The following is a 27,378-nucleotide window of genomic DNA, read 5'->3' on the forward strand; positions in this document are numbered from 1 at the left end:
TCCAATGTCATCCTAGAGCTGTTGTTTTCTCTCTCTGTCTTGAAAAGCATGGGCAACCTTTGATTTGTTTTATGTTGAATGCTTGTTAAACTCTCAAGTAATAATTTTGTATGTGGCTTACAAACACAAATATAATATACATAAAATATATGCATTAATAATGGATGAGATACCTTCTGTTAAAGACTAAAGCTGGTTTAATTCAAACATCTAAAGTAATCATTTGATGACTAAAAAGGGACAGATTGAAGACAGATATTGTACACAGATCTGCTGAAACTTACCAAATGGTGCATTATGTATTACGAATGCAATCATACTGAACAAAAATATATACGTTACATGCAACAACTCCAATGATTTTACTGAGTTACAGTTCACATAAGGAAATAAGTCAATTTAAATAAATTCATGAGACCCTAAACTCTTTCACATGACTGGGCAGGGGCACAGCCATGGGTGGGCCTGGGCCCTCCCACATGGGAGCCAGGCCCAACCAATCAGAATGAGTTTTTCCCCATCAAAGGGATTCATTACAGACAGAAATACACCTCAGTTTCATCAGCTGTCCGGGTGGCTGGTCTCAGGTGAAGAAGTCGGATGTGGAGGTCCTGGTCTGGCGTGGTTACACATGGTCTGCAGTTGTGAGGCCGGTTGGATGTACTTCCAAATTCTCAAAAATGATGTTGGAGGTGGCTCATGGTGAAGAAATGAACATTCAAACATCTAGCAACAGCTCTTGTGGACATTGCTGTAGTCAGCATGCCAATTGCACTCTTGAGACATCTGTGGCATTGTGTTGTGTGACTAAACTGCACCTTTTATAGTGGCAAAAGGTGCACCTGTGTAATGATCATGCTGTTTAATCAGCTTGTTGATATGCCACACCTGTCAGGTGGATGGATTGTCTTGGCAAAAGAGAAATGCTCACTAACAGGGATGTAAACAAATTTGTGCACAACATTTGAGAGAAATAAGCTTCCTGTGCATATGAAACATTTCTGGGATCTTTTATTTCAGCTCATGAAACCAACACTTGACATGTTGTGTTTATATGTTTGTTCAGTATAGTTAAACTTATGGATGTCATTGTATGGGGGTAAAAAATGTTTTTTCCTTGCTGGATAATTTTTGTTATTGATTTTAACCCGTCTTTGCTGGTGGCCACTGATCTGAGAGCTATAGTAGTGGTTTGTAGTGTCTCTCGAACCCCATCACATGCTTTGCCTGGACTGATCCTGAATCAGCTGGTGCTCAGCCTCTCAGTGAGATGAAACACTCAGGTTGGAGTCATTAAAACTCGTTTTTCAAACACTCCAAACATTTCTTGTTAACAAATTATAGTTTTGGCAAGTCGGTTAGGACATCTACTTTGTGCATGACACCATCAATTTTTCCAACAATTGTTTACAGACAGATTAGTTAACTTTTTTATTACATTGTATCACAATTCCAGTGGGTCAGAAGTTTACATACACTAAGTTGACTGTGCCTTTAAACAGCTTGGAAAATTCCAGAAAATGTCATGGCTTTAGATGCTTCTAAAAGGCTAATTGAAATCATTTGAGTCAATTGGAGGTGTACCTGTGGATATATTTCAAGGCCTACCTTCAAACTCAGTGTCTCTTTGCTTGACATCATGTGAAAATCAAAAGAAATCATCCAAGACCTCAGAAAAAAAGATTGTAGACCTCCACAAGTCTGGTTCATCCTTGGGAGCAATTTCCAAACGCCTGAAGGTACCACGTTCATCTGTACAAACAATAGTGCGCAAGTATAAACACCATGGGACCACGCAGCCGTCATACCGCCCAGGAAGGAGACGTGTTCTGTGTCCTAGAGATGAATGTACTTTGGTGCGAAAAGTGCAAATCAATCCCAGAACAACAGCAAAGGACCTTGTGAAGATGCTGGAGGAAACAGATACAAAAGTATCTATATCCACAGTAAAACGAGTCCTATATCAACATAACCTGAAAGGCCGCTCAGCAAGGAAGAAGCCACTGCTCCAAAACCGCCATAAAAAAGCCAGACTACGGTTTGCAACTGCACATGGGGACAAAGATTGTACTTTTTGGAGAAATGTCCTCTGGTCTGATGAAACAAAAATAGAACTGTTTGGCCATAATGACCATATTTACGTTTGGAGGAAAAAGGGGGAGGCTTGCAAGCCGAAGAACCTCCATCCCAATCGTGAAGCACGGGGGTGGCAGCATCATGTTGTGGGGGTGCTTTGCTGCAGTAGGGACTAGTGCACTTCACAAAATAGATGGCGTTATGAGGAGAGAAAATAATGTGGATATATTGAAGCAACATCTCAAGACATCAGTCAGGAGGTTAAAGCTTGGTCGCAAATGTGTCTTCCAAATGGACAATGACCCCAAGCATACTTCCAAAGTTGTGGCAAAATGGCTTAAGGACAACAAAGTCAAGGTATTGTAGTGGCCATCACAAAGCCCTGACCTTAATCCTATGGAAAATATGTGGGCAGAACTGAAAAAGCGTGTGTGAGCAAGGAGGCCTACAAACCTGACTCAGTTACACCAGCTCTGTCAGGAGGATTGGGCCAAAATTCACCCAATTTATTGTGGGAAGCTTGTGGAAGGCTACCCGAAACGTTTGACCCAAGTTAAAAAATTTAACGGCAATGCTACCAAATACTACCTGAGTGTATGTAAACTTCTGACCCACTGGGAATGTGATGAAATAAATAAAATTTGAAATAAATCATTCTCTCTACTACCATTCTGACATTTCACATTCTTAAAATAAAGTGGTGATTCTAAGTGACCTAAGACAGGGAATTTTTACTAGGATTAAATGTCAGTAATTGTGGAAAACTGAGTTTAAATGTATTTGGCTAAGGTGTATGTAAACTTCCGACTTCAACTGTATGGTTATAGGTGTGTGGTCACTGGTCACCATAGCAGACAGAAACAATGTGTGTCTTCCCATTGTACTTGGACTGGGATCAACCAAGTATCAGTGATCCATAAACAGTAATCAAATGTTTACTTAATCCAGTAGTGATTTATCCGTGAGAGATGCATGCAGGCACGCACGCACGCACGCACGCACGCACGCACGCACGCACACAGACATGGCCATGTGTTTGGTAGTTTTCTTATTGTCCATACTGTATATCTTTCATCAGAAAATAACATGACCATTCTGTTTACCTAGTATGAGTGTTATTGATTAGCCTGTAATGTATTGGTTGTCTGAGTCATGTACCTTTATGTCTGAGTAAATCCTACTGCATCTCTCCCCGTCTGTGACTGTCTAATGAGCTCTCTCTCTCTCTCAGCACATTATTAACTAGTCTTCTGTGTGTTCCTGCATCCACCTATGTCCTCCTCCTCACTCCAGGTTGACTTCACCAGCAATCTTCAGATATTATGACCATTCTTTATCTGTTGATCCCTGAGCTGCGCTTTATGCACCTTTATCACATTTCAGGAATTCTGTAGCTGATTGTTTTTTGGATTAAGGCCAAAGCACAGTTGTGCTGTATCTAATAATACCTTGGATTATGGATTTTCCATAATCTCCAAAATATATGTAATATTATTTACATTTTCTGCAGATGCACTGAAAGAAATAACACTGAAGACTCATCTTTATTGAAAAACAAAAATACAAAAATAAAATGAACAGAAAAATCCACTATATCATTTTTTGAGGGGTATCACTGAAATAAAGTTCTTCACTTCCAAAAATGAGACTCTATTTTTCATGTCACAACTGGAATATTTTTTACATTAGCCAGGGTTTTGTGGGGAAACTCTATGTCAACACACACACACATACACTGGCATGGAACATCTCTGGAGTTCACAACTTGTATTTTTAGACCCATTCTTAATTAAAAAATGAACATTTGCAGTGACATGATATGAAGCTGAAGGGATAATATATAGCCTAAACCATATAGCAGTCTGACCAGCCTGTGATAGTGACTGGATAATTCACACTTAGGCAGCAGAGGATCAAAACAACCTCAGTTCACACTTTATATCCGGATGCTATTGCATCATGTAATTGCATGGCCATTTTGTGTTACCATTGTATAACAACTATGTAACAACCACTTGTCACATAGCTATGTATAACCATGAAAAGACTATCGGCTCAATTATCTGTAGTATTATGTGAATGACACTTGGCTGACATCAAGGTTATCAAACCTGGCCTGACATTAGAAATGAATCTAGGTATAATCCCATGCTCATCTGAAATATAGCTCTGTCCTGAATATTTTTATTACAATTGATGTAACGCTGTTTTGTTGATTGGTCATTCAACACCCTTACCTTTTGAACTCCTTCAAACCTTCATATTTGAGAGGCAATACTCAATCCAAAATGAAGTGTGACCTAGACATCTCTGGATGAATACTTGAGTAATCAGAACATCTTTTGACTGAAGATGAATTTCAGCACCAGTAATTAACACATTGGTACACTGTGCCTGATGAGCATTGCTATTGCATCACACACACACACACACACACACACACACACACACACACACACACACACACACACACACACACACACACACACACACACACACACACACACACACACACACACACACACACACACTAGGTAAAAGTACAAGAACGAGCCATGGTGGATTGTTTCTTTCCTTGCCCCGTCACCCTCTATGAAGGCAGATCAGCTTTACAGAGAGGTTTACACATCCACTGGCTCAGAATCGTCACCAGGGATTAACTTTTTCTTCTGCCTCAACGCACAGCACCGAATAAACTTCAGACTAAGAAACACAGACCTTTTCAAATGGAAATGAACAGTGCTGAATTATTTTCCTGCTGTGAGATTTCACCTTGGAATGCTTGGACCCCCCCCCCCCCCCACACAACCCAAACTGGATTTGTCTCAGAAAAACAAACCTGACAACGTATAATTCCCCCAAACTCTCACAACAAACTCTGATTACAACCCTGCATTTATCAGGGTAGAGGATAAAAGGCTCTGCATCACTGCATTGGCTGTAAACTGCTCCAGCCATTTGTGGGGAGAGTAGACACTGCCACGCTCTGATGGGGTTTCTTTCCCTGGCAGTCAGAGGTCTTTGTGGATCAAGCTGGTCTCTTATCTGTCTGGCCTGTAATGGTCTAACCCTGCCATCAACCAGCTAACCTCTCCACTGCTGTCTGTCCACTGTCCAACTGAGCAAAATCTCCTACTAAGACATGCTCATACAGTTTTGGCCCATGTGTATACACTGCATTAACTTATATAACCACATGCATGTGAATAGTCACGCACACACAAACCCATGCACACACACACACACACGCACGCATGTACAAACACACACGCACACACACAAGCACACATATACACACACTCCAATGAGCAATCTGATTTGAAAAATAAAGAAATGCATAACCCTTCACATAGATTCAGACACATGTATAGACAGAAACTGGAAAAATGAGGACCTAATATAGAAAGTCTCACCCTAGTCTCACCCTAGTCTTGAGGCATTTGCAGGAAAGGTCAATGAGTTTGTTAATCATTTCAAGACAGGCGGTCATATGGCTGACCCCTTTTCACTGCTTCTTCTCTGATAAAGTTAACGGAAAGTACGTGGAGTGTAGCAGACAGTGTTCAATTACTGGCAAATGTAATGTGGTGTTCAGATGTTCAGAGTGGAAACGAGAGATGCCCGACTTAAATTGGTTTTCATAACTGCAAAAACCATTCAGCAGGGCGAATGTACAGAAAGCATGTATGATTTCCAAGACCAACAGTTGAAAATGCATTGAAAATGGTTTCAGGTAAAGTAATACGCTTTGGACGTTTACAGATAATGGCACATTTCCACTTGATGTCTGACGACCCAAATGTGACTGTTGGCCGTTGATGCATGAAGTACATCATGCAGCACGATTCATTTAGCATGTTAGGCATCAAGTGGATATGTTCTACACATAAATAGTTAGCTTTTATCTGGAAACCTCCAATGGTTATTATTACTGCTACATTGACCTCATTGTGGAGATCATTTAAAAAAAACTCTGAAAGGGTTGTTGGCAATATGGAGCCTTACCTCTTTATCTAACTACCAATGCCCTGGCCACCTCTATGGTCTGCTTGTAAATCTCTGATAAAAGGTTATTTGATTGTGAAATTCCAAACATTGTGAGTGAAATCAGCAACTCACAGGAGAATATTGGCGTTAATCTGAAAACAAATATTATCTGCATGCACAATATCACGGGTTAGTGGTTGGGTGGGGTAGGGGTAGGGGGCAGAACCATTAAAAATGAAATAGAAAATAAATAAAAATCAGCAAAATCTCCATTATGCTTTTCCCCCCCAACATTTAGTTCTAAATTCAAAACAGAAATTGAAGTACCCACTTCACAGGTACCACAAACACATTTTTCTTCAACCCCCCTCTCCAGTCTCCCCCTCCCCTTCCCCAGAAAGCAGCTGATTGTTCATCACGAACAAACTGAAACTAAAAAACAGAAACTCCTCCACTTGCGCCGGCCTATTATCCTTGGTCCCTCCATCCCTGCTGTGTACCCCCAACACACCTGTACACGTCGTTGTGTGCTGAGGGAATGTGTGTGTGTGTACTCAGAGTTGTGTGGGGTTAGACAGAGGGGAAAAAAACACCCATGCTAAACGACTTGGTCAGCAGAGGAGGAATTCCACTCACGTACAAAAAAGGAATAAGACACCAAACTAGCCAACCGTGTTAGCATCACGCCTGTCTTATCAACCTGCTGTCCCAAGCCAGTGAAAGGGTCAACCTGGGGTAGTTTATCTGCAAAAGTCTCTCTATATCATTCTGTAATTGTTCTTCAATATACTGCTGTGGTATATCCAAGGCAAGGGGGACTGTTATAATCCTTGGCTGGGTAGACTCACAATGGTAATTGAGAGGTTGTTTTACAGTAGATACTGTTGCTGTGGCAGCCATGTTTAACTGCATCATCGGTTCACACCAGGTAGCAAAACAGAAGGGGTAAGGGTGCATGGGGTCCACACAAACGTGCTCCAAGCCTGAAAAATGTGGAGGAGTTGTTACAAAAAAAGAAAGACGGTACATCATTCCTGTATTCCTCAACTGAACTTGGTCACCTTTTTAATTCCATATATTTATATCCATATATATTTATATATAATTTTTTTTACAATTAAAAACACCATGGAGATGACAGACTATTTGGTTTCTTTTGTCTAAGAAGCTTCTCATTTAAATAAATGCATATACATAATTTCTCTCTTCATCACTCCATAGACCATCCCTCTGTTCATTCTTCCATACAGTATGCACATTGTTTATTCCATGATATTATTTTTCTCTATTCAGTTTAATCTCATCCCGTTGATGCAGAGCTCTCTACAGTCTTGACTTCAAGACACCACAGTTGTTTTACTGTAGATCCAGACAGGAAGCTAGGGCCCAGGCCTCGTTGTCTCATTGGCAGGGCTGGGCTGAGTCTCTGTGAGGTTCTCTAGGGCTCATTAACTGGGTCTCAGTGGGTCCATTAGGACTCAAACCCCCCGCTCCTCCACCATTGAGTGTCAGGAAGCACACAGTCTCTCTGGGCAGCTGAGGGGCGGCGCCGACGCTGTCTTCCTGCTTCCTGTGGGCAAGAGCCCTGAGATGCTCCTGGGCCTCCTCTAGGAGAAGGGCCACCTCGTCCTGCTGCTGGCCCCCAATAGAGGAGGAGCAGGAGGTGGAGGTGGGGTGCAGGATGATGAGGGAGCGCCCTCCTACTTCCTTACTGGGCATGGTGCTGCAGGTGGCTGAGCCAGTAGCTGTTTGCAAACAGGAGACCTCGTCCTTGTGGCCCTGGACAGAGGGGATGATAGGGATGGAGCAGGTCCGGAAAGGAGGAGGGGAAGAGCGGCTTGGACATCTGGGACGCCTGAGGCTCCAGGTGGAAGTGGAGATGTCATGGTCCAGGCCCTGGTCCAGAGGACAGCAGCGCACCTTCACCCTGCTCTCCCACGACTGCTCCACCGACACGGGGGGTTGCATATTTAGAAAGGCATCCTGTTGCGGTTCGCTCCCGGCCCTCACAATCTGGCACCTGATGAAGGGAAGAGCGAAAAGAGAGAGAGAGAGATAATTACAATTGCTGTCAATTCCCACGTGTACTCATTTCACTTCAAGAAAAGTTAATTGCTTTGAGTATCATTTTAAGCCTTTAAAGCACCTTCCCAAACAGAACAAGGGTACTCTGTGAGCCAAAATTCACCTTGCCATCTCAGAGGCATGAAGAGCACAAAAATGACAAGATGAGCTTGACATTTCTCTTTCATGTCTTTATCTAGCCAAACACTCTCACTTAGTATGAACTGGATCATGAGTTGGGAAAGTTAAGAGGGAGTTCAGACACTACATTATTGATTTGACACCTTGAAATGGGGATACTTAACTAAATGGAGCATGGCATGAATATTTAGTCCAACAAGAATATGTTTGACGCATCTGAGCATCTAGGATAATTAATGAAGTAATCAGCGCTCAACAATGTCCCCAATCCCTTTTAGACATGAGATAGTCCACCACCCGACATAGAAATTGCTTTTGTGCTTCATGAGGCACTTTCAAAGTCAAAGTGTTGTGTTGTTGATATCAAATATTGATTCTTTGCTCTCTCTTCTTTTTCTCAAAGTGATCTGGCATAAGCTACCTCACATTACAGCAACACATCCTCTGTAATATCAACGTCTCAATTGAGGTACAATCTAGGGCTTGGGGCTCATTATCTTTGTGTAATAATTCATAATCCCTGACAAAGGCTAGCTGCTCTTGTCGCATCAATATTTAACTTTGAGTCACTCTCTTTCTTGTAATAGCCTAATCAGAGATGTAAGCCTCCATCAAGGGGGTTTTCAAAGCTGATGATTCTCTTTTTCACTGAGGTTTTGGAATGAGCCCCAAACGAGCCACATTTAGAAAGCCATATTGGGCCTTGCTCTCCGATAACAGGGATGTCAGTTTGCTAATGCCCACAATAACATTTGGAGCAAATCTCGTTAGATGTGGGAAATACAATCAGCCTGAAAACATCCATGCATGCATCCAACAGAGTGCAAATATACGACCATGGTGTACAGAATTAAACATTGTAATACAAAATTGCTCTGTTCATAGATTTGAGGTGAGATTATAGAACAGTGCCATCGGAAAGTATTCAGACCCCTTTCCTTTTTCCATATTTTGTTAGATTACAGCCTTATTCTAAAATTTATTAAATAGTTTTTCCCTCATTAATCAACACACAATACCCTATAATGAAAAAGCAAAAACAGGTTTCAAGAAATATTTGCTCATTTATAAATAAATAAAAATCAAATATCACATTTAAATACGTATTCAGACCCTTTGCTCAGTACTTTGTTGAAGCACCTTCGTCAGCGATTACAGCCTTGAGTCTTCTTGAGTATGACGCCACAAGCTTGGCACATCTGTATTTTGGGAGTTTCTCCCATTCCTCTCTACAGATCCTCTCAAGCTCTGTCAGGTTGAACAGGGAGCGTTGCTTCACAGCTATTTTCAGGTCTCTCCAGAGATGTTCGATTGGGTTCAGGTCTGGGGTCTGGCTGGGCGACTCAAGGACATTGAGAGACTTGTCACAAAGCCACTCCTGCTTTGTCTTGGCTGTGTGTTTAGAGTTGATGTCCTGTTGGAAGGTGAACCTTCGCCCCAGTCTGAGGTCCTGAGCACTCTGGAGCAGGTTTTCATCAAGGATTTCTCAGTACTTTGCTCTGTTCATCTTTGCCTCGATTCTGACTAGTCTCTCAGTCTCTGACACTGAAAAACATCCCCACAGCATGATGCTGCCACCACCATATTTCAGGTGTCATGTTTCCTCCAGACGTGACGCTTGGCATTCAGGCCAAAGAGTTCAATCTTGGTTTTATCAGACCATAGAATCTTGTCTCTCATGATCTGAGAGTCTTTAGGTGCCTTTTGGCAACTCCAAGCGGGCTATCATATGCCTTTTACTGAGGAGTGGCTTCCTTCTGGTCACTCAGCAGTCTTGGTGGAGTGCTGCAGAGATGGTTGTCCTTCTGGAAGGTTCTCCCATCTCCACAGAGGAACTCTAAAGCTCTGCCAGAGTGACCATCGGGTTCTTGGTCACCTCCCTAACCAAGACCCTTCTCCCCCTGATTATTTCACTTAGTTTTGCTGGGCGGCTAGCTCTAGGAAGAGTCTTGGTGGTTCCAAACTTCTTTCATGTAAGATTGATGGAGGCCACTGTATTCTTGGGGACCTTCAATGCTGCAGAAATGTTTTGCTACCCTTCCCCAGATCTGTGCCTCGACACAATCCTGTCTCGGATCTCCACAGACAATTCCTTTGACATCATGGCTTGGTTTTTGATCTGACATGCACTGTCAGCTGTGGGACCTTACATAGACAGGTGTGTGCTTTTCCAGATCATGTCCAATCAATTGAATTTACCGCGAGTGGACTCCAATCAAGTTGTAGAAACATCTCAAGGATGATCAATGGAAACAGGATGCACCTGAGCTCAATTTCGAGTCTCATAGCAAAGGATCTGAATACTTATGTAAATAAGGTATTTCTCTTTTTATTTTTAATACATTTGCTAAAATGTCTAAAAACCTGTTTTCGCTTTGTCATTATGGGGTATTGTAAGTAGATTGCTGAGGATTTTAAAAAATGTAATCCCTTTTAGAATAAGGCTGTAACGTAACAAAACGTGGAAAAAGTCAAGAGGTCTGAATACTTTCCGAAGGCACTGTACATGATTGTACTTTGTATTTTAATTATCTACATTGATTTATGTAGATATCTACAGTTGAAGTCGGAAGTTTACATACACTTAGGTTGGAGTCATTAAAACTTGTTTTTCAACCACTCCACAAATTTCTTGTTAACAAACTATACTTTTGGCAAGTCGGTTAGGACATCTACCTTGTGCATGACAAGTAATTGTTTACAGACAGATTATTTCACTTATATTTCACTGTATCACAATTCCAGTGGTTCAGAAGTTTACATACACTAAGTTGACTGTGCCTTTAAACAGCTTGGAAAATTCCAGAAAACGATGTCATGGCTTTAGTAGCTTCTGATAGGCTAATTGACATCATTTGAGTCAATTGGAGGTGTACGTGTAGATCTAATTCAAAGCCTACCTTTCAAGGCCTCTTTGCTTGACATCATGTGAAAATCAAAAGAAATCATCCAAGACGACAAAAAAAGATTGTAGACCTCCACAAGTATGGTTCATCCTTGGGAGCAATTTCCAAACGCCTGAAGGTACCACGTTCATCTGTACAAACAATAGTACACAAGTATAAACACCATGGGACCACACAGCCGTCATACCGCTCAGGAAGGAGACGCGTTCTGTCTCCTAGAGATGAACGTACTTTGGTGCGAAAAGTGCAAATCAATCCCAGAACAACAGCAAAGGACCTTGTGAAGATGCTGGAGGAAACAGGTACAAAAGTATCTATATCCACAGTAAAACGAGTCCTATATCGACATAACCTGAAAGGCTTCTCGGCAAGGAAGAAGCCACTGCTCCAAAACCGCCATAAAAAGCCAGACTACGGTTTTCAACTGCACATGGGGACAAAGATCGTTGAAGATCTGTCCTCTGGTCTGATGAAACAAAAATAGAACTGTTTGGCCATAATGACCATTTTTTTGTTTGGAGTAATAAGGGGGAGGCTTGCAAGCCGAAAAACACCATCCCAACCGTGAAGCACGGGGGTGGCAGCATCATGTTGTGGGGGTGGTTTGCTGCAGGAGGGACTGGTGCACTTCACTAAATTGATGGCATCATGAGGCATGAAAATTATGTGGATATATTGGAGTAACATCTCAAGACATCAGTCAGGAAGTTAAAGCTTGGTCGCAAATAGGTTTTCCATGGACAATGACCTCAAGCAAACTTCCAAAGTTGTGGCAAAATGGCTTAAGGACAAAAAAAGTCAAGGTATTGGAGTGGCCATCACAATGCTCTGACCTCAATCCCATAGAAAATGTGTGGGCAGAACTGAAAAAGCGTGTGTGAGCAAGGAGGCCCACAAACCTGACTTAGTTACAACAGCTCTGTCGGGAGGATTGGGCCAAAATTCACACAACTTATTGTGGGAAGCATGTGGAAGGCTACCCAAAACGTTTGACCCAAGTTAAACAATTTAAAGGCAATGCTGCCAAATACTAATTGAGTGTATGCAAACTTCTGACCCACTGGGAATGTGATGAAATAAATAAAATCTCAAATAAATCATTCTCTCTACTATTATTCTGACATTTCACATTCTTAAAATAAAGTGGTGATCCTAAGTGACCTAAGACAGGGAATGTTTACTATGATTTTTTGTCAGGAATTGTGAAACACTAAGTCTAAATGTATTTGGTTAAGGTGTATGTAAACTTTCGACGTCAAATGTATATATAGATTTCATGGATGTTTAGATAATACTGTAATGTTTCATTATGGTTTATGAATGTAAATGACAAAGACACTGGTACAGTAGACATTGAACATTTAGATTTTTGTTTTTTTAGCTAATGCTCTTATCCAGAGTCAGAGCCTGGGATAGTAGTGATCATTTTCATGAATGAACACGCTATTCCAGCTGAGAAAGCTGGTGGGTGCAGCAAAGCAGGGACAGGATTGGACCATTCCTGTCAGACAAGAACATTACAGAGAATTCTGGGACAGACTATTGGCTGGTTCATTCAGGGGTAATATCCTGAATAATTAGGAGCCCATTAAAGATAGACAGAGTAGTCTATTAGAATGTTATAGACCAGAGGAGGGCGAGGGAACCTACGATCCAGTCTGGTGGGGCCAGAAAAGTCAAGGTTCACCATCAATGCTTCCTTATGTAATTGACCTTGTCAGAGGTATCAATTACAGGGATAGTGACCTTGTCAGAGAAATCAATCACAGTGGTAGTGACCTTGTCAGAGAAATCAATTACAGTAATAGTGACCTTGTCAGAGGAATCAATTAAAGTAGTAGTGACCTTGTCAGTAGAATCAATTACAGTGGTAGTGACCTTGTCAGAGGAATCAATTACAGTAATAGTGACCTTGTCAGAGGAATCAATTAAAGTAATAGTGACCTTGTCAGTAGAATAAATTACAGTAATAGTGACCTTGTCAGAGGAATCAATTACAGTAATAGTGACCTTGTCAGAGGAATCAATTACAGGGATAGTGACCTTGTCAGTAGAATCAATTACAGTAATAGTGACCTCGTCAGAGGAATCAATTAAAGTAGTAGTGACCTTGTCAGAGGAATCAATTACAGTAATAGTAACCTTGTCAGAGGAGTCAATTACAGTAATAGTGACCTTGTCAGTGGAATCATTGCAGTAATAGTGACCTTGTCAGTAGAATCAATTACAGTAATAGTGACCTTGTAGAAAGGAGCCAAGTTACATCTCAGGCAGGTACTTTGATATCAGATTTATGCAGAAGTACTGTATCTCCACACTCTGTCTGCAACACTTTCACCGCAATGACAGAAAGGCATTTGCATAATTCAATTATACCTCTGTGCATTTGAGAAATCTGACAGGTGTATCTAAAAATACTGGTTACAATAGAACACAAGTGGAGTTCTGTGTTGGTGTAGACCTAAGCCATTCTGGAGAGATAACAGCAAGTTTTTCTGACAGGCACGGAATGAGAGGGATAGCACTTCTTACTGATTTGTTTTTACTGTTGTATGCAAAACAGGTAGTTTCTACATTCCTCCTCTCTCTCCTCTCTCTCTACCTCCCTCTCTGACTCTTTTTTCTCTCACACGCTCTCGCTCATTGTGTTCTCTCATGTCACCCTTTACCGCAGTGTCTCCATGGCAACTCACTGGAATGGGGATTCTCTCTCTATGTGCTGGTTGTCTGTAAATCTGTAAATAGGTCAGTCAGTCTTTTCAACTAATCATGTGCTCCTGCCTTCAGGGCCAGCTGGAGGCTATGTCTAGCATCTGGTATGTCAGCAGAGTTAGGCCGTTCACCTGTTATTGCTTATTCTACAAGCACCTGACAGTGGTCTGCACCTAGAGTTGTAGAGTACAGGACAGACTTTTATTCTTAGAATAGGGGGTTCCAAAAGGGTTCTTCCACTGTCCCCGTAGGATAAGCCTTTTTGGTTTCAGGTAGAACCCTTTGGGTTCCATGTACAACCAACCAAAAGGATTTTCCCTGCAAAACTAGTTATTCAAAGGGTTCTCCTATGGGGACACCCTTTTAGGTTCTAGATGGCCCCATTTTTTCTAAGAATTTATAATATCAACCAATTAGTTGACTGGAACATTCCCTGTAACACGACTGACCTTATCCACATGTCTAAAGCACTGCCCTCTTTGTTAAAGTTCCTGCTATGCTGTTATGACATTTCAAAGTCTATCAGTATAACACTATCTATTTCATTGGCAATGATAGTGATATTTTTATTGGCTGATTCCCCACAGAGTCTGTCTTTTTCAGTGAGTCCTGCCTGGTTTCAAGGTCTTGCTGTTCAGCTTCCCGCTGAATCCCTCCACCCGTCACGCACTGACAAACTAAGAGAGAGGAAGGGCAGCGTTGGACCGTCATTAAAAATACAATCCACAGCCGACAGGCCAAGCACTCCATTTGAGCTAACGCCATTTTACTGGAGATCCTAACATAACCTCATTTTTTAAAATCTTTGCTCAGCACAGTGAAAAACAAAGAGAAGGAGTAAAAACTAGTGTGCAGTGAGCCTTTCTTTTTTCACTTCTAAAAAAATTCTGCCTCTGAAATTTCTCCTCTTGAAATTAAGTCTAAAGCTTTGTCAGAGCCGAGGCAGCAGCATTCCACGTTCTGGGGCTTTATTTAAGCAATAAGGCATGAGAACTCGAAAATTATTTTGTGATAACTCCGGACTAAGGGCTGTTCTTAAGCCCAAGGTGAAGCCAGGGCTGGGGAAACAGCCCTTAGGAGGGTGTTATTCTCAATGATTCCCGAGTTCGAGGGCCTTATTGCTTTATAAAACGGTTTCCAACATACACAAAAAAGATTCATGACATGTTTTCATTAAAAATGTTATTATATTGAGTACATTTGTTTTATTTGATCCTCCCACCATACAATATAGTCCTGGCAAAAGACAGTTGTTAGTTCTGAAATTGCTAGCCAAATGGGCTGGTCGCTAATTATATCCATTCTATTTGCAACAGACAGCAAACTATGTTTGTTTTACCTTTGTTTCTATTGCCATTTCTTTGAATATATCGATTATAATGATCATGATAAATGAATCCGCCTGGCTCAGAGAAGCTGTTATTCTCTTCACGTTCATATGCATGCACGGTGGAGATTGCAAAAAAACTGCAACATTGTTCCACAGGTCTAAGAGGCAGACAGCAAGGTTTACAAACCCCAACCGTTGCAAATCAAATGCTAGCCTAGTAGCATATGTAAATATTTTGTGTGGACACTTTTACCAGAAGAGATTACATTTATAAATTGATGGCCTACATGTAGGCTCTGCTATCAATCAATCAGCATCCAGGATCCAAACAACCTGTTTTATAATTAGAGAGAAAGAGAGAGGGAGAGACAGAGAGAGAGATAAAGAAAGAAAGATGGAGAGATATCGAGAGAGAGAGAGAGAGAGAGAAAGAAAGAAAGAAAGAAAAAAAGAAAGAAAGAAAGAAAGGGGGTGACTTGAAAAGGACAGAGAGAAGGCGAGAGAGAGAGAGCAAGAGAGAGAGAGAGGAGACTTGAGGAGATAGCTAGAAAGGAAACAGGATGGAGAGAGGGAGCGAGAGAGAGAGAGAGAGGGCGAGAGACAAAAAGAGAGAAGTAGAGCGAGAGAGAGCTAAAGCAAGTGGAGGAGAGAAAGCAGACCTCGCCCTGTGGGATTTGGAGACAGAGACTCTTGTTTAAAGATTACAGGTGGACCCATAAATCAGAGATGAAAGATGTCAGAGGTGTGATGACAGAGGCAGACAGAAGGGCCACACAGCCTGGGATATAAGCCTGGGATAGGAGCCTGGGATGGTAGCCTGGGATGGTAGCCTGGGATAGGCGCCTGGGATAAGAGCCTGGGTTATGAGCCTGGGTTAGGAGCCTGGGATAGGAGCCTGGGATAAGAGCCTGGGATAAGAGCCTGGGTTAGGAGCCTGGGTTAGGAGCCTGGGATAGGCGCCTGGGATAAGAGCCTGGGATAAGAGCCTGGGTTAGGAGCCTGGGTTAGGAGCCTGGGATAGGAGCCTGGGAAAGGCGCCTGGGATGGTAGCCTGGGATAGGCTCCTGGGATAAGAGCCTGGGATAGGCGCCTGGGATAAGATCTGGGATAGGAGCCTGGGATTGGAGCCTGGGATAGGCTGGGCTCATTATGCAGCATTCCTCCTCTTCAAAACGGACACAGCAGTGCTCTCTTTCTGTTAGAGAATAATGACCCCGAAACCACTGCAGCAAACAGAAACAGTCTGAATGTATAAGTACCTAAACTCTGGGAGTCTGGGGTTGTGTAAAATCAGTTTTTCTGTGATATGTTACTATGACAAAAACAGTGTTGTTTAATCTTTTACGTTTGGAAAACTTATTGGGGGACAAACTTGTTAACCCCCGCAAGCTGCCGGCCCAGACGGCATCCCTAGCCGCGTCCTCAGAGCATGCGCATACCAGCTGGATGGTGTGTTTACAGACATGTTCAATCACTCCCTATCCCAGTCTGCTGTTCCCACATGCTTCAAGATGGCCAACATTGTTCCTGTACCCAAGAAAGCAAAGGTAACTGAACTAAATGGCTATCGCCCCATAGTGCTTTGGGAGACTAGTCAAGGATCACCTCCACCTTACCTGTCACACTAGACTCACTTCAATTTGCTTACCGTCCAAATAAGTCCACAGATGATGTAATCGCCATCCCACTGCACACTACCCTATCCCATTTGGACAAGAGGAATACCTATGTAAGAATGCTGTTCATTGACTATAGCTCAGCATTCAACACCACAGTATCCTCCAAGCTCATCATGAAGCTTGAGGCTCTGGGTCTGAACCCTGCCCTGTGCAATTGGGCCTGGACTCCCTGATGGGCCGCCCCCAGGTGGTGAAGATAGGAAACAATATCTCCACTTCGCTGATCCTCAACACTAGGGTACCACAAGGGTGCGTGCTCAGCCCCCTCCTGTACTCCCTGTTCACCCACGACTGCATAGCCATGCACTCCTCCAACTCAATCATCAAAATTGCAGACAACACAACAGTATTAGGCTTGATTACCAACAACAACGAGACAGCCTTCTGCAGGTGAGGGCTCTGGGAGAGTGGTGTCAGGAAAATAACCTATCACTCAATGTCAAAACATAGGAGATGATCATGGTCTTCAGGACACAGCAGAGGGAGCACCCCCCTATCCACATCGACGGGACAGCAGTGGAAAAGTGGAACGTTTTAAGTTCCTCGGCATACATATCACTGACAAACTGAAATGGTCCACCCACACAGACAGTGTGGTGAAGAAGGCGCAACAGCGTGAAGAAGACAACAGGTGAAAAAGGCGCAACAGCGCCTCTTCAACCTCAGGAGGCTGAAGAAATGTGGCTTGTCACCTAAAATACAATTGAGAGCATCCTGTTGGGCTGTATCAGCACCTGGTACGGCAACTGCACCGCCCACAACAGCAGGGCTCTCCAGAAGGTGGTGCGGTCTGCACAACGCATCCCCGGGGGCAAACTACCTGAAAAACAGCTTCTATCTTAAGGCCATCAGATGGTTAAATAGCTATCACTAGCACAGAGAGGCTGCTTGGCAACTTTAATAAATTGAACACGAGTCACTTTAATAATGTCACTTTAATAATGTTTACATATCTTGCATTACTCTTCTCGTATGTATTTACTGTATTCTATACTATCTTCTGTATCTAAGTCTATCTCACTCTGACATTGCTCATCCATATATTTAGATATTCTTCATTCCATTCCTTAGATTTGTGTGTATTAGGTATTTGTTGTGAAATGGTTAGATTACTTGTTAGATATTACTGCCCTGTCAAAACTAGAACCACAAGCATTTCGCTCAATAACATCTGCTAAACCCGTGTATGTGACCAATGACATCTGCTAAACACGTGTATGTGACCAATGACATCTGCTAAACACGTGTATGTGACCAATGACATCTGCTAAACAAGTGTATGTGACCAATGACATCTGCTAAACACGTGTATGTGACCAATGACATCTGCTAAACACGTGTATGTGACCAATGACATCTGCTAAACACGTGTATGTGACCAATGACATCTGCTAAACACGTGTATGTGACCAATGACATCTGCTAAACACGTGTATGTGACCAATGACATCTGCTAAACAAGTGTTTGTGACCAATGACATCTGCTAAACACGTGTATGTGACCAATGACATCTGCTAAACACGTGTATGTGACCAATGACATCTGCTAAACACGTGTATGTGACCAATGACATCTGCTAAACACGTGTATGTGACCAATGACATCTGCTAAACACGTGTATGTGACCAATGACATCTGCTAAACCCGTGTATGTGACCAATGACATCTGCTAAACCCGTGTATGTGACCAATGACATCTGCTAAACCCGTGTATGTGACCAATGACATCTGCTAAACCCGTGTATGTGACCAATACAATTTGATTTGATGATTTGATGTGAACTTTACCAACACATTCATTCTGAGTTTGCGGAAGTAGTTTTCAAGGTGAAGGACATGATGTCCACATTTTCACTATTACTGCTACTGTAAGTTGAATGACAATTGAGATGTAGTCAGTACTAATGTCTCTGATAAACCGACAGTGTAACTTACCCTCTCAATGATTCAACCTCCCTCTCAGACGACTCCAACTCCTGGAGGTGTTGGTAGGCGGGGCCAGAATGTTTGGATCCTCCATTTGGATTTAGTCTTCCCCTGGGTATAGGCAGAGTTCTACGCGGTACTGACCAATGGGTGGCTCTACTTCTCTGGTCTGGACTGTGAGACAGGGAGCCGCTTCTGAAATCAAGCACAGGGAAAGGGATCAAAAGTGGATTATTGGATTTACCGATTTGGTCACACATTATTTAGATAATACCAAATAGATGCTCTACAGACGGTCATACTATCAACACACAGAGGTGACATGTCATTCAGGAAAGAGCCCTACCTGTTTTGAGCCCCATACGCCCCCCCAAAAAATATAATAAGTGTCACGTCACACAATTTAAAAAATATATATATATATCATTGAGTTAGTAAAGCCACATACAACCAGGCAGCTCCAAAATGCAGGTGTTTCAGCCTAGCTGAGTGCTTTCTGTGGTGGTGGGGCAGGCCAGCAGAAAATCGGAGCATTGCACTGTGATTGGCTCAGTGTTCTGAGCCCTTTGGGGGTTGACATCAAGAATGTGAGCCCTTGGTGAGCCCTATGGTCCTGCCATAGACTTAGATTAGAAGTGCTCTTCCAAGAAAGCTCAAGGTCATTGGCCACAAATAAAATGACGTCAAATTTCGTTATAGCTACATTAGCTTTGATTGGACTCTTAGCTTGCAGTCATCATCATAAATCAAGTAGACAATCTACTGGCAAATCCTTTTTAATCCTTGTCATATGAAGATAAATAATGAAGATAAATTGCAGATAAAATGTATCGATGCTCATCGGCCATTGCAATTAAGCATTACACAACAAGTGGGAAATCGCTAATTCAACAATGAGTTGTTTGGAAGGAATCGGTGACAGTGGCTAACCGCACGCATTGCAACAGGGAAGTGCGGAATAAACACACTCAGACTGGGAAAATACGTTTTCAACGGTCATCCAACTCGGAAATGTAAATCTTTCTCTTTCTTTGATGACAAAATTTGCATTCCAAAATGTCTTGTATGCTGCTGCATAAATTATGTAATATGCCAGGAAGATATGGTCAGCCATATCAGCTCTGTTTTTTAAATAAAGGCAGTAAATGAGGCTGAATGAATTGTTTCGCTGCCACACAAGGCTCCGCTGATGGCCAGGTAAGGATTCACTCCATTGTGCTGAAAAGAAAGCTCTGCTGTTAGGACAGCTTTATGTAGGCCCTAACAGATTGTGGGCACTGCTTGTCACTGTTATAGTGCAATGAATGTATTGTTAGTGTTTAGTTGTGTAGTGGCTTTGCTGGCATGCATCACATTTTTTTGTTTTGTGTTTTCCCCACCAAGATTTACATGCTAAAATCGCCACTGTCAACACAGTATTTATTGATAAGCAAATGCTTTCTAAGGTTACGGTTAGGGTTGAAGGGAAAGGAAGATACCTAGTCAGTTGTACAACTGAATGCCTTCAACTGAAATGTGTCTTCCGCATTTAACCAAACCCCTCTGAATCAGAGAGGTGTGGGGTGTTGCCATAATCGACATCCGGTGACTGGCCCAATGCTCTAACCACTAGGCTACCTTAGAATAAGGGTTAAGGTTATGGTTAACGTTAGGGTTAGGATAAGGCTTAAGGTTAGGGTTAAGATAAGGGTTAATGTTAGGGTTAGGATAATGGTTAATGTTAGGGTTAGGAAAAGGGTTAATGTTAGGGTTAGGATAAGGGTTAATGTTAGGGTTAGCATAATGGTTAAGGTTAGGGTTAGTGGATAGTTAGTTGAAATGTCGTTGACAGTTTTTTGAACATCTACTGCACATCTACTGAACATCTACAAACCATCTACTTGGGACTATACAAATAAAGTGCTACCCTCTGTTGTGAGCCATCACATGGCTGTGGATGAGAAGATGTACCACCAGGAGTTCCCCATCCAGAAAATTAACAACTTGAACAGCAAAATGAACATCACTTAGTTTCAAGGCGCTCGCTACACAGAGGGACCACATAAACTGCTAAAGACAGGCTATTGGACAAGTGTGGCTGATTGCCAATCCATCTAGGAGAAAAGGAATCAGGCCATTTCTCCAGTCAATTAAACTTGAGTTTCCCCTGTCATACAACCTTTGTGTCCCTCTGCTAAAACATCTCCTGTTTCTTGATGCAGTGAGAGTTTCTGGGTTTCTGCCGTTTGTTGACATGATTGGGGTTTGGGGTAGGAAGTCTTTGATTAGTCATGTGCAGTGAGGACCTTGGAAACTTCTCTCTGTGTGCCAGATCATATCTTTATTGATAGTTTAACCCCAGTATACATTAAATGCTTATAGACAAGTGAAGACTATTTGATTTGATGCTAGATAAGTCTTGTAACTAACCAGCTGCCTAAGTTGTGGGGATAGAACAAAGTGATGGCCAATAATAATAATTGTAATTTATTACATTTCTATAGCACTTAAAGGCAAAAAACAAGCAACCTATGCAACATCATGAGTAACCTAACTATAGTTAGTGAGATCAACCAATGCAACATCATGAGTAGCCTAGCTATAGTTAGTGAGATCAACCAATGCAACATCATGAGTAGCCTAGCTATAGTTAGTGAGATCAACCAACACATCATCATGAGTAGCCTAGCTATAGTTAACTTGATCAACCAATGCATCATCATGGGTAGCCTAGCTATAGTTACGTAGCTATCTCAACCAATAGAGGCCAAGTCTTTGAGTGCATGCATCCTCCAAAGATGGAGAGGGACAGTTCATGGCTTGATCAGAGGAAGGTGGTCAGGGAGATGGTTGATGAAGTGTCTGGTGATGATCTTGTACAGGGCTACTCTGGGTACCAGCCTGTTATGTAGCCGCTGGACCTCCTTCACAATGCATGGCATTCACTCGGGTGATGTCTTAGCATACCAGGGTGCCGGAATGCTCACCACACACAGTTCAGAGTAGTAGCTAGTCATCCTCATTATGAGCCCTCTACCTCAGCACTTCAATTCCTCTCCTCTCAAGCTTCAGGTGACTTTTCAATCTAGGTTTTCAAAAGATCAGGCACCAGCTGCCAGGTGAAACAAAAAAGCTGGTGCATTGTTCAGATGCATCCCTCGAACAAAAACAATTAGCCAAGCTGTCACACCCTGACCTTAGTTATCTATGTTTTCTTACCATTTTGGTTAGGTCAGGGTGTGACGAGGGTGGGTATGCTTGTTTTCAATTGTCTATGGGTTTTGTATGTCTAGGGGTGTTTGTAAGTCTTGGCATATGTATGTCTATGGTGGCCTGAATTGGTTCCCAATCAGAGGCAGCTGTTTATCGTTGTCTCTGATTGGGGATCATATTTAGGTTGCCATTTTCCCTTTTGGTTTTGTGGGTTCTTATTCTATGTTTAGTTGCCTGTCTGAACTAGCCATATTAGCTTCACGGTTCGTTTTGTTATTTTGTTCGTTTTGTTCAGTGTTCATTCTTTAAATAAAGAAGAATGTACGCCTAACACGCTGCGCCTTGGTCTCCTTCCTACGACGGCCGTGACACAAGCCAGCAACAAAAAATGACCTGCCAGTCTATCTGCAAGTCTGTGGGTCAAAACCACCAGAAATATGCCATAAAACTCAAAGTTCAGAAACAAAACCGATGATACAAAAAAACCTGAATTAAAAACACTTAAACATAACAACATATGTACATATTTACAGGAGCTTTCCACTAAGGCTGCTTCTAGAGCACCATGGCAACTACAGTTCAAGGGTTCCCTCGACACAAAATCCACTCAAGAGCTTGTCAAGTTTCAAGCTATTTCGGAAACATATCTTCACTTTAATTTGCTGAAAACTTGATCCAAATCCTCCCTAAGCCGACATAAGTGCAATCATACAAACTGACATGATCCTATAGACATCACTTATGGCAAGGGCAAGGACTGTAAGCAAACAATTTACAATCCAGCCACCAACAGAACCAGAGGGGGAATCAAATTGTTGTCGGAGCTTAACATTTAAGAAAGAAGGCGGGTGTGGATTAAGCCAAACAGACACAAAAGGATTTGGTTATCTGTAATCCCAACAAACAAACACTGGTGCAATACACACACACACACACACACACACACACACACACACACACACACACACACACACACACACACACACACACACACACACACACACACACACACACACACACACACACACACACACACACACACACACACACACACACACACACACTCTGACAAGGAAAGGTGGATCTCTATAGCCACCATAATGTCCTTGTAATTATGCAGGCAGGTTGGTGGCTGGGGAAATTCACAATGCTATATGAGTGAGTATGGTTTCCCTACTCCTGAAATCATGTGAAGTCAATAGCATTCCCTGGGTCCCAGCTCACATGCAGCTCACTGAATACAAGTGGAATACGAAAGCAGGAAATACCACTGAGAAGTTAATGATGGATATCGGGCTGAGTGAGAGAGAGATCAGCTTGACTGTGATTGGACTTCATTGTAATGCGAAGACTACCTGTTCCCAGAGATATAGCTCTCGCTGTTCCATTACATGGGATTCACATGCCAAGGCTGTTGCCATAAAAGACCCATAGAATCACGACTTAGAATCACATAAAAAAATCACATAGAATCACATTTGAATCATATGGGCTTTCGGGTAATGTAAGTTCACAGAGTTATACATCTATAACCCACAGTCTATATGTGGTCTTCCAGGACGCTAATGTAGTATAAAGAGTTAAGCCACAACAGAGCTTTCCATTAGCACAGTATTCTACAATGTGGAAATGAACTCATTGTAATACAGCAATTGTCTCTTAAAGAACATGGCATGTGGTTGGTGTCAGATCTCTGACTCTTCGCTGGCATGTTCAGCCCGGTTACAGATATGCACATTAACATGTTTATCACCAATTGTAATTAGTCTCATTCTTTGTTTAAAGCATTCAATAAATCTAAAATGATCTTAGGCTGCGCTGTAATGTGGTTAATTCATTTTCTCTCTTCACTGCGTCTCAGTGAATTACTGTAAGGGACATTGAACTTCCACAGAGAAGTGTTCATCATTCAGGCAACTGAGTTCTATGTGAGGAAATCATACCTGTAATGTTTTTCTCTGCCTGGACCTCTGGAGTTGTTGGTAGGGGTGGCGTTGCACTGGGCAAAGCTGGACTCCCAGACAGCTCCCTCATGTGGCTGGGAGGACCTCTTACAATACTGAAAAATCAACAAAGATGTAAATGTACTCATGTGCAGGTTATAACCTACAACTGCATTACACGGATCATATTGATTATACGGCACATATCGATTATACTGATCACATTGCATGTTTATGCATACAACACAATTAGGTTTTAACTATGCAGATGGCTAAAGCACACATTTTCAGTATGGAATGGTCATGTTCCTTTCTAGTCACATCTAAAGATGAATATTACTTGTATACATAACTCAGTGTGCTCACACACCTTCGCCCTTTGAGCGCCACAGCCTGAGGTAGACCGTTGCATGACAAGAGAAGAATGATGACAGGAATTTCAACGGCCTTCCTGCTCTCTATCTATTCCACTCCTCCTTCTATTTTACTGTGTCAATGAGTGAGAACGGAAGAGGATGTGAAAGAGAAGTAGAGCTGTACATCTCAAGTGTAGCAGAGGAGTGCAGATAGTTGATAAAGGATTGGTGTAGAGGAGCAGAGTCAGTATAATTGGACACTATTCCCGGACAGACAGCAGATTAACCCAAGGAAGTTTCTGGTACCACAATCCATGATGGCATGTGCAGCCCTACACCAGGAACCATGCATTCATCCAAGATAAGATGATATTAAGTAATTTCTCAGATTTTACTGTTGTTGTCCAAAGCCTGGAGCGTGAGCATCATTTAATGGTAATTCCTCACACTGCGAGCAATAATGCATTACAGATAATAAAGCTGCAATAATGAATTCGCTGACACAATTTAAATATTACTAGTTCAAATATAAATGGTGCCAATATGGGTGTAAGAATCAGGGTTAAATAGATGCACTCATGCATCCTACCAGGTTAACTTGTTGGCAAGCTCATTTAACAGTACATGCAGACAGGACTATCAAGAATTAGAGAAAGCTGTTGGAGTTGTTTCAACCGAGAACTGGATGAGTCCTTAATGTTAAGACTACATATGCCTCTGAACCATATTTTAACCCACTAGAGTCTAATAAAAATCTGTCAGTTTAAACTAATGATATCAGTCAACCACATCTGCCGATGTTGTGCTTCTGCATCTGCGGTGAAAGGTGGCAGCGCTAGAGCAGTCTTTGTCAGGTCGTGAGACATCCCGAAAATCCGTCTTCGCACAAAAACGGCTGTAGCGTCGAAATTATTATGACCCCTCTATGGAAAGACGCCCACAAGCCTCACAAGACTCGTCTGAAGGCCCCCTGGTACCAGTTAAACACATTTATGGAAGAATATATGGAGATAGTTTAGTGCCAAAAATAAGCAGTTAAATACGTGTCAACACTTAAAAAAAAAAAATCCAGATCTTTCTTATATCGCTCAGATATAGGATGGACACTTAAGAACAAACTTCCTTTAGCTTTTTGGGGGTCATTATCTGTTTTACCATGTAGTGAATCTGTTATTCAATGTGTTTCTATGGGCTAATAGCAGTAAGCCCAAATCCAATGTTTCAAATTCCAAATCAAATAACTAAACGATCCTTGGTATGATCTTCTTAAAACAATTCCATACGTTAGCTTAGTAGAACCCCCACACCCGACTTAGACAGGGCATAGGGGTTTTTAAAATCTCCAGTGTGCACATTGGCATGATCAACATGAGAGACCTGTAACACGTAGGTCTACTAAAGTCACTATTAAAGAGAGCACTTGAAGTTTCTTGATTTCAAGGACCCTTTCAAAACAGTTTCTGAACAGCAAGAAAGTGACTTTCAAGAATTTCCTGCAGATCTTCGATGGCTTTCTCATTCTTTTTACATTACATCTATGGTTCCTAATACTGTGCCCTCTTCCTGTCTACTGTACCCTCTTCCTGTCCATCCATTGTGCCTAATACTGTGCCCTCTTCCTGTCTACCCCCTTCCTGTCCATCTATGGTGCCTAATACTGTGCCCTCTTCCTGTCTACCCTCTTCCTGTCCACTGCTGCCAAGGCTGACTTTGTCCTTTTGATAGTGAAACCGCATCAGTCCTGACTAAGTGAAGCAGGATAGTGAGCTTATTAGCCAGACTCTTGCTGTCTGTTCCTCGTCCTGAGCTGATCTTACTTTTGTATACTTGGACCTTGGACTCATATGGATCCTTGACTTCTACCTGGTAACTAATCAATGCTGATACATTCATCGTAGCATTCACAAGGAGGTATGGCTTTCAAATACACAACATTAAATTCATGCAGCCAGATTGAAAAAGTTACTATAATTCAAATGTGATTTTGAATTAATCATGTCAAATTAATGTTTTGTTGTACACTTTATGCAATATTTATTTTCAAGTTGGTGCTAATAAAGTGTTATATCATTTCAATTACTGTCAGAAATCTAGAGACTAGATAGGGAGAAAAGAAATGAGGATGCATGAGAAAATGTGACACACTCTCACACAATGGGACTATGATATTTCTTATTTCAAGTACAAGACAGCAAAATAGAAAGAGCTTCGGGGTATTACAACTACACAAGGAAGAGTTGCAGAATGTCTGCTTCGGAAAAGAGAGAGAAACTCATGGTTTTAAAGATTTGAAAAGAGATACAGACATGGCAGCAGACACACTTCACCTCCCCAGTAATCCACCAAAACAGGACTTCCAGACTTCCACCAGCCATCCACAACAACACTGCACCTCTTTTTAAGCTGCCACTCTGTCGCCCTGCCACTCATCACTCAGCTTCCTGTATCCTGCTCTGTCATCAGGTGCTTGCGGGCTGAAACGTCTTGACACACTCCACCATGTAGATGTTAAGCAAATCGCTAATTAATATTTAGCCTGGCAGAGAACATTAAATAATTATTCCCAGATGTGAAAAAAATAAGTTAGCTGTTGCACAGGGGTATGGAATGTGCCGTAAACTTTACTAAGAGGGTGGAATAAATCACACAGGAGAAGGATCAATTAACACTGGATGGATGGCATTACTAACTAACTCCTGATGATGCAGAATTGAATAATGTCTATATGTGTGATGTAACTGAAGCAAAGTCTAGGGTCATAAGGTTAAAGTTAATTTTTTATGCATCCTGACTGAAAACCCACAAATAGAGTACAGGATACTCACAACAAATATACTGTTAATTAGGACAGTCTATACACAAGCCTGCTCACCCAATACCAATATGCTTTTCTCTACAACTAATCCAATGGATAAAATAGGCAGCAGATGTGTGCTGCAGTCAGTCCAGTAGCTTTGCTTCTTTTAAGAACCAATCAGAGGCTTTGCTCCTTTTAAGAACCAATCAGAATCTTTGCACAGAGCCAAATACCTCAACACTGCTTCATGAAATCAAGCCAGGTATTC

At 42.0% G+C, this 27,378-nt stretch overlaps 1 protein-coding gene across 2 annotated transcripts in view; it reads right to left on the reverse strand.

Moving 5' to 3' along the window:
- Nucleotides 1–3,601: 3,601 nt before the first annotated feature.
- The window catches only part of LOC129836444 (pro-neuregulin-3, membrane-bound isoform), a 416,841-nt gene continuing 393,064 nt past the window's right edge, over nucleotides 3,602–27,378 (reverse strand). For both annotated transcript variants that reach the window (XM_055902619.1, XM_055902617.1), the window contains exons 7-9: nucleotides 23,958–24,073; nucleotides 18,832–19,017; nucleotides 3,602–8,083 (exon numbers count right to left, since the gene is read on the reverse strand). In XM_055902619.1, coding sequence (XP_055758594.1) covers nucleotides 7,465–8,083; nucleotides 18,832–19,017; nucleotides 23,958–24,073 — 921 coding nt within the window. In that variant the 3' untranslated portion in view covers nucleotides 3,602–7,464. The remainder of the gene's footprint in view (nucleotides 8,084–18,831; nucleotides 19,018–23,957; nucleotides 24,074–27,378) is intronic.

Source organism: Salvelinus fontinalis, chromosome 37 (genome assembly GCF_029448725.1).
Source record: "Salvelinus fontinalis isolate EN_2023a chromosome 37, ASM2944872v1, whole genome shotgun sequence".
Classification (NCBI taxonomy): Eukaryota; Metazoa; Chordata; class Actinopteri; order Salmoniformes; family Salmonidae; genus Salvelinus; species Salvelinus fontinalis.